The 9,205-nt window shown below is 39.8% G+C and overlaps 1 protein-coding gene across 1 annotated transcript; it reads left to right on the forward strand.

Moving 5' to 3' along the window:
• Nucleotides 1–4,415: 4,415 nt before the first annotated feature.
• LOC127779804 (uncharacterized) lies at nucleotides 4,416–9,205 on the forward strand. Its single transcript, XM_052306705.1, has 4 exons — nucleotides 4,416–4,923; nucleotides 5,690–6,469; nucleotides 7,437–7,484; nucleotides 7,566–9,205. The coding sequence occupies exons 1-4, from the start codon at nucleotides 4,429–4,431 to the stop codon at nucleotides 8,856–8,858; spliced, it is 2,616 nt and encodes an 871-aa protein (XP_052162665.1). The 5' UTR covers nucleotides 4,416–4,428; the 3' UTR covers nucleotides 8,859–9,205.

The raw sequence follows: 9,205 nt of genomic DNA on the forward strand, positions 1-9,205 counted from the left end.
TTGCCATGCACCAATCTCAGCACGAATCGAATGGCTGGCGTGAATCTCAAACATATCCAATGGTCGAAAAGGTGTAAGATTTGGCAATAGAAAATCTATCAGCAGATGGGTAGCAATTCTTTTTTTTTCAAGCGTGAAAAATTCACCAAAACTGAAAACCCGTTGGGAACACCAAAATTTCATAGGATTAGTGCTAAATATTTTATCTTGGACCACTCCTAAAGACTGTTGGGACATATGAATATTGTATCAACTTCGTGGCAGTTTATAGCAATTCCCATGTGTATTTTTTTCTCCACTGCTTACAAAGGCGGGCGCTCTTTCCACCGAAAAGAAAAAAAATGAGGTTGCTAAAATAATCACGTGATTTAAGTTAGATCACACCTGGCCCATACCAATCCCAAATCTCAAGGGCATGGGACTGTTGTTGTAATGTATAGGCATATTATTAGTTTTGATTAAAAAATAGAGCAACATTTTCCTCACTGGCTTCAACTACAAGCAATTATCTACTGTTCCATCCATTCCAAAATATAGCATTCGAGTGTAGGATTATACATACTATATTACTGTGAATCTAAACAGACTATTTGTCCGGATTCATAGTTCTATTTTGTGTCTAATGTAGTACTAGGTAACTATAATTCAAAGCGGATCGAATACTTTCTAAAGTATCATCAAGTGCTATGCATAAATTTAGGGATCAATGTGATCCACGGAAAATATAGCTATACAAATCGTAAAAGATAAATATACATAATACATGGATAATACTTATCGTGTTGGACAAGTATATGTTTTAAAAACAATTTTGACCAAGAATTTGTTATTAGAATATAAAAATATCAATAAATATATAATTTTATTGAAGTATCAACTAATTCATACATATACATAGAGTTTTAAAGTTTAGATGTAATTTATAGTTAAGGTTTAGAGTTTACAATATTGTTGTTCAAAGCGACAAATATTAACAATGCGAGGAAATAGGTGCACTTTGCATATGTTGGAAAATGGGAATTGGAAAATAAACAATATGATATGTATTTTGGGTGAAAAATATATTTTATTAAAAATATTCATTATGGTTAACTGATCTGTTTTCCCAAACACTTGAGTTATCATAAATATAGATGAAGTGGTTCGCTCGCCTGGCTAGCTAGCAACGTACGCAAAGCCATCACAACACTGGAGTCAGCAAAGAAAAAAAAACATCCGTCCTTGCTTCTTTTATTTAGTAATATTCTCTTTAGTTGATTACGGTGTAGCGTTTTAGGAACAGCTAATTGAAGGTTCAATTCCAACGAACACAACCACTACTTTTGTGACTTGTGTGACCTTTTAAGTACATTGGGTTCTTTGATCCTCTGTGGCGCATACATTGTGGACAAACTAATCTCTTTCCTCTGATTCAGCTTGGAATATTGGAGTATATGATTTGCACAATAGTTACCCTCCCGTCTCAAAATATAATAACTTTTAGCATTTTAAATTTATTCTAAACTATAATAACTTTTCCACCTACATCCACTTTTAAATCAATCAAAGTCTTCCACCATTTTAAATTCTTCATGTACCATCTTTTCTCAATCAATCACAATTTTCTCCTATTTAATTTTACCTACTTTCTTATTACTCATGTCTAATTTTAAAACCTTTTATAATTTAAGACAGAGGTAGTATGTCAAAGGGGACGGATTGTAGCATTCTGTCATCTCATCTCCTTTAGCAGGGGGTTTGGATGCTTGGTAGAGCAATGCTATAGCCTACAAGATGGCCAAGATAAATGGTAAGCTAACATATGGTTTGTTTTGGGAGCTTGAGATTCTGAGAAGCAGTTGGTGAGAATCCGGCTTCTAATTTATTTTCTGGATTCTACCGCTACAGATTTTCAATCCGAATTGTTTGGGAGAGCTTCTAGCGGCAGAAGATTCTATGAGAAGCTGCAGCTGTCAGAAACTCCCTTGAATAGACCCATAGTCGATCATCTCCATACAAACAAAGCCCCACGATTGTTACAACTAATCTCGTTAAGGCTGTGCTCTTTTTGGAGGTTTGAAATGGCTAATTAGCCGTACGTAAAACGAGAAACATGATTAGTATATGATTGATTAGTATATGATTAATTAAGTATTAATATATAAAAATTTGATGAATAAATTTATTAGATTTTTTAACAACTTATATATATAATTTTTTTTACGTAAAATGCACCATTTAACCGTTTGAAAAATATGCTAACGGAAATTGAGGAGTTGCAAGAGCTGAAAAGTACGCAGCCTAAAGCAAACCGAAGGTCTACTCTGTTCACGTGTAGGGCAGTGTGGCAAAAGGATGGGCAGGGAGAAAGAAAAAAATTGAGGGAGAAGAGATTTGAAGGAGGAAGACATGGGGCAACTTGACCAGCCATTTCTTCAAAGAGAAAAAAAGACGGACAACATTGAGACCACTAACAGTCATGTGAGTCGGTGGTGAATAAGAGAACAATAAAAATTCAGTCGGTGACAGGCTGACAGCTAAGGTGATACCATTTTTGTATGGCAAGTAAAGAATTGGTTGATATTCTATTGTGCTAGAGAAATTCTCTCAAACATGAAGATAAAAAGGATGCCAAGCATGCGTGTAAACCTACATACTCTAGTTTTAGTTTCCATTGAGTATATTAATTTCCCTAGATTCTTTTAAAAACAAAATGACAAACTAGAGACGAAAACGATGAAAAATAGCCCAATAATAGCACGAGGCAACATTACCAGGCCCCATTCGTTGATGATGCCTCCAGTGCTACTCATTCCTGGGTTTGCAAAGCTGTACAGTGCAAGTGCTGATGCCCATACCATACCAGCAGCTGACAAAACTGTTTGCTTTTTCTTTTTTTGAAATTTGCAGAATTTCCAGTAAAGAAAAATTCCCATTGACAGATCAGTAGATCAGGATATGGTTGATCATCATCAATCAGAGATGCTCAGCAGCGAATGATGGGGGGCTGCACTGCCTACAGCTGCAGAGGATCCGTCAAACGACGCTTTCTTGGAGGATGATGTGGCGAAGGTGCACGGCACCAACCTGACCTGAATCCCCCAAAGCATCAAAAGCAAAGACATGTCTGGGGGTACCTGCCACAATATTGAACCCGTTTGCATATGGAACCTCCTGCTTCATACTTATTGCATGAATTTTGGTGCCATTGTGCCGAACGAACGATCTTATTAGAAAGTGTTCTTTTTGTTTTCTTAAAAAAAAGTCAGTCCACTGAGATTATTGAGATTTATCAAACAAGATTTTGAATTAAAGCAATGTTTACCGGCCAGCGTAACCAACAATAACAGGGATAGTTGTTGTCGAGAAATTTGCCTTCCCGGCTAGGAAACCACTTGAAAACCAGCGTGTTTAGGAAAAATGTGTTCATAATAATAATAAAATCCATTGTGCATTTCACAAGATGGTTTTTTCAGCCCGCCTAAGCCCTGTGATTTTGCTTAGGTTCAATACACGGTTTTAAAAAAAACTCTTTATTTAGACAAGTAAACTAGGGTTGAATAATCATATCTGAATTAATCGCTTTGAATTGGTCGTTGACTGGTTACCACTAATATGATGAGACATAGTGCATCCCTATCATTATTTCAACTTTCTTAAAAAAAAATAATGATAGTGCAATAACATCAAATACTCCTATTGAAGTTTAAAACATCTAGGCACAATTACCCACATATTCTGATATCCAAATACACATCTCCATCGTGATCTTCTCATGAGTAAGTTTTGGTTAGGATTCACTTAAATGGGTAGGGTTCAAATGATACAAAGGTAAGTTGATAAAGAGATGATGACAAGAGGGTGGCTAGCATACCTGATAATCCAAAACATGCTATTACAATAAATAAAATTCTTGATAGCATGAAACGCCATTAAGAAAAAGAACCATAAAATGCACACGTCTAAGCACCATCGCCAAAGTTGTATTGACGTAAAAAAGTTAAAAGGAAATGCCAAGAGGTGCTAAGGTGAGAGGAGCAAGAGATGTTAACCTCTGCACGAATCTTAAAATGGTTGGTTGATATTTAGAACGAATTCAAGGCTAAAATCTAAGGGTTGTTTAGGGAGCTTCTAACTGCAGCAGCTTCTCCTAGAATCAGAAGCTCCCCAAAACATTTCAGCTTTTAGTCCAAATTCTAAGAAGCTGTTGTTGTAGAATCCATAAAATGATCTAGAAGTTAGAAACTGAAAAACTCAGTTTTTCTATATTCTTAGAAACTGGCTACCAACTAGGCGACCAGCTGATTTTAAGAATCTTAAACTTTCCCAAAAAAATCCTAAATATATCGGTTTAAAAATGGATACTTAACCATCTAAAAATGACATATGTCGAGACGGCGCGGAGCCGTGGAACACGTAGAGGGAGATACAGGTAGCCCATGCAAACATATGCAATACATCAAAAATAGGAGGGGGCGAGGTGGGAAAAAGGCTCTCCCTCCGCGTTCCCACTCCCCTGAAAAAGTAAACCAACCAAACTCGGCACCACCGTCGCCGCCGCCGTCGTCGCCTCGCCTCGCCTCCTCCTCCCTCCCTCCCTCGATTCCCAAACCAACCTCCCCGCCACCGAACGGAGCAACCAACCACCACCACCCCATCTCCGCCGCCGCCGGTGAGGTCGCCGGGGGAACGACGCGCGCCCGCACGCACGCCCGACCGCCGGATCTTGGGAAGGCGGGGGAGGACATGTCGCAGGCGTCGCTGTCGCCGTCGTCGTCGGGGGACGAGGAGGAGGAGGACGAGGGCGTCGAAGGGTACCGCAAGGGCGGGTACCACGCCGTCCGCCCCGGGGACCAGTTCGCCGCCGGCCGCTACGTCGCCCAGCGGAAGCTCGGGTGGGGGAACTTCTCCACCGTCTGGCTCGCCTTCGACGTCCACACCCAGGTATATACCCTCCCGCTCCCCCTCCTCCATGATCCCCGCCAAGATCGCGCCTCCGCTCTTCGCGGCGCGGCGCGCCGCGTGCCTGATCCCTCCCTCCCTCCCTTCCTCCCCCAAGATCGACGAGAGATCGCTTCTCGGCGGCGATCCTCCGTGGAAGATCTCGGCCTTTGTCGATCAAAATGGAATTCGATTTCCGCCGCGGCCGCCATCTCACGGGTTAGCTTGCTCGGGGTCCCCGCAAGGGGAAAGGGACCGATGCGATGCGGCCAGTACATATATGGGATTTCGTTTTGATTTTTTTTTCTTTGACTAGGTTTCGATTTAGTTTGTCATTTTTTGCTTCGTGGAAATTCGCTTATCCGGTATTGGAAAGTACCCTACTTTTTGATGACGGAACGAAATTACAGTTTGGATGTTTTCTTGTTCCTTTGTGTGCGGTGGAATAAAATGCATATAGCCAAATATGCATGTTCTCATTTAATAGGTGCTGGATAAATTCTTTTGGCTTGTCATGGCCGGCTCATTTAAGTGCTGTGATAAGGTGATTCTGTTTTTTTCCCCTCTTAATTGTGTGGATGAGATTACAATTATTTCTTAATTGGATTCTAGTAACAGTTAATTAAGGATAATTTTGGTCTGAAGTTTTTTTTTTTGTTGTTTTCGTTGTTGTTTACTGAATAATGGCCAGTAAATTAGAAGTGATTAGCTTCATTGCTTCATTGCTCCATAGGAATGTTGGTATTCATTATTCTGATCCCTTATGCAGAAATTTGTGGCTCTTAAGATCCAGAAGAGTGCACCAGAGTTTGCGCAAGCTGCCTTTCATGAAATTGAGTTCCTTTCTGAGATCACCAAGAGAGATCCATCAAACTGTAAATGCATTATCCAGCTGATAGATCATTTTAAGCACGCTGGGCCAAATGGGCAACATATTTGCCTCGTTTTTGAATTCCTTGGAGATAGCTTACTTAAGCTAGTACAATACAACCGTTACAACGGCATTGGATTTGGACCGGTGAGGGAAATATGCAGATCAATTTTGATAGGTCTTGATTACTTGCATAGAGAGCTTGGGATCATCCATTCAGATTTAAAGCTTGAGAATATTCTTCTTATCTCAACAATTGATCCCTCAAAGGACCCTATACGCTCTGGACTTAAACCTAATCTTGAGAGGCCTGAAGGGAATCCTAATGGAGAAGTTATGCTTAACCCGATTGAGAAGAAATTGAAGATGAGAGCGAGGAGGGTGCTCGCAAAGCTTGCTGAGAAAAAGAAATCAGCTGCAGAATATGCACGTGCAGAAAGGAGCTTGGATGGGATTGATATGACATGCAAGATTGTGGACTTTGGAAACGCTTGTTGGGCTGACAAGCAATTTACAGATTTTATTCAGACAAGGCAGTACCGGGCACCAGAGGTCATTCTAGGTTCAGGATATTCATTTCCTGTTGATATGTGGTCATTTGCGTGTATTGCTTTTGAGCTTGCAACAGGGGAAATGCTATTTACACCCAAGGAAGGGCAGGGGTATAGTGAAGATGAGGTATGTATCACATTCTTCACGAACCCAGCTCATGATGTTTGTTCTTGAACGTTAAATTTCCGCAATCATATAGTGCATTTATGCCACAGAAAAGCGATTGAATGAAATGAAGTTAAAGGGAGGTAGCAAAGGTAGATAAATATAAATAAACCTTAAGATTGACACATACTTTTTATCATCTGTAGCACAAGAATGATTTTGTCAGAAGGTAGTCATCACTCATCTGTAGCATGAGAATGATTATGTCACAAGGTAATCATCTGTAGGAAAGAATATAACATGATATCCTGTTTATACTGAATAGCTCCAGCACACCGTATGGGAAATTATGTCGATAGTCCAAAAAGGTGGAAGATCTTTGATGCCACACCTTAATGTTTGCTATTATTAATAGTACCTGTCAAAATAACCAAACAAATAGTAGTAAGTACTAAAGGCTGCACTTCTAATAGATGAGGCTAATGTCCAATTGTTTAAAATACCATGGCATAGAGGTAGACAGTTGAAATTTCATTACACTTGGCGTGCTAGCATTTTCATGAACTATAGGAGAATGGTTTTTATTTGTTTTTGCGAAACAGCCTCACATGGAAATGAAAAGAAAGAAAAAGAAAATGAAGAAATACACCCCCCTGAAACAACCCCTTTTCGCTTATGTGTGATTTACTGAATTCTCATTGTTTATCTAATCATGTTAGATTGTAATGCTATAGCTAGTGCAATTTCAGGAATTAATCTATGCATATCCAGTATAGCTTAGCTGTCCTTTATGCAGGACAATCTGCAGAATGTAAAGAATAAATATTTGGAACTACTTGTGTGATGTGGATGTGTATTGATTGTCTCTCTGGTTAATACTTACAGAGTTCAACCTCATTTTGGAACTAGGCAGCTTGGCCTGGCAGTTGAACCATCTATTTTACAATAATTTGCCTTCCAATTAAGGACTAAAGGTCTGTTTTTTCAGGATCACTTGGCTTTGATGATGGAAGTCCTTGGGAAGATACCGAAAAAGGTATACATATCTTTTTGCTGGTCAAACTTTTTTTGTTAGGACCGTGGATCTGACCAGTGTAATCTTTTGCAATGAGCTCAGATTGCTACCATGGGAACAAAATCAAAGGAGTATTTTGACCGTCATGGAGATCTGAAGCGGATAAGAAGATTGAAGTTCTCATCTATTGAACGTGTCCTAGTTGACAAATACAAAATTTCTGAATCCGATGCACGGGAATTTGCCGAGTTTCTTTGCCCTTTGTTTGATTTTGCCCCAGAGAAGCGTCCAACAGCTGCACAGTGCCTACAACACAAATGGCTTCAATATAGTGATGGCAAGAACTATGGGACTCTCAACATTAGTGATGTCAAAAATGCTAGTGTTACATGCAGCCCTGGAACGACTGCCAGCAGTGATTCTAAGAGCATTGATGTAACACGCAACATTGGAGACAAGCCTGACAGTTATGCCGAGAGAGCTGATGCAAAGTGCAATACTAGCAAAAAAAGCATCATCAACAGTAATTCTGAGAATTCTGATGTACAACCCAATACTGCAAGTGTTGGCAATAGAAATTCCAAAATTGATGATGTAAATTCTAATACTGGGAGCATCACTAACAAGGATTCCAAAAACACTGTTATAAAGCCCAGTATTGGAAGCTTCGCGAACAGAAATGCTGAAACAGTTGATGTAAAACCCAACATTGGCAGCATAACCAGCAGAGGTGACAGTAGTAGTGACACCAAGAGCAACATTGGAAGCGTTGCCAGTAAAGATGCCAAAACTATTGATGCAAAACCCAGCACCAGCAGCATCACTAGCCAGGATAGTAAGATTGGTGACGGAAGGAGCAACATTGATGGCATTGCCAACAGAGATGCCAAGACCGCTGATGTGAAGCATAACATTCGAAGCGTTGTTAACACTTATTTGAGGAATTTTGATGTGAAGCACAACACTGGAAACATTGTTGATGGTGGTGTCAAGCACTCAGATTTGAAACCAGGCACTGTAAGTGCTGCCAATGTCGATTCCAAGAGTATAAGTGCAAAGCCCAGCACTGGAAGTTTTGAGAACAGTGATGCCAAGAGTATTAGTGCAAAGACCAGCACTGGAAGTTTTGAGAACAGTGATGCCAAGAGTATTAGTGCAAAGACCAGCACTGGAAGTTTTGACAACAGTGATGCCAGAAATATTATGAAGGCAAACACTGGAATTGTTGCTAACAATGATGTCAAGGATACTGATGTACAGACTAATACCGAAAGTGTTACCAGCGGCGACGACCTAAACGACATTGATAGAAAGCCAAACATTGGACGTGTTGCTGCAAGTATACAGAGGCTGGAGAGCAGCATAGGCAAAGTGCAAAGTGGAAAATATCGGTGAGAAAAATAATCCATGCTAGTGCTGATCCAGTTACCTATTTTGATCGGCTTGGATCTGTTTTCTTTTTGTGGAGAGGCATATTCAATTTCATTAGATTTGTGTCATTGATTTGATTGCTGAGGTTAATAACTACCCTTTGTGATGGAGCCAATCTTCAAGATTTGAGGATTTGGCAAAAGCACCAGCTGATGCTTTTTACATATCTTATATGTTCCTGCTAACTGTAAAAAAGTTTTGTATTTGCACACAGAATACACATGGAGGTACATATTTCTTATTTACCTTTGTTAATGTTCACAGATTTTATTGACATTCAAGGTACATAAACATTCTTTTGGGCTTGATCA

Source organism: Oryza glaberrima, chromosome 7 (genome assembly GCF_000147395.1).
Source record: "Oryza glaberrima chromosome 7, OglaRS2, whole genome shotgun sequence".
Lineage (NCBI taxonomy): Eukaryota > Viridiplantae > Streptophyta > Magnoliopsida > Poales > Poaceae > Oryza > Oryza glaberrima.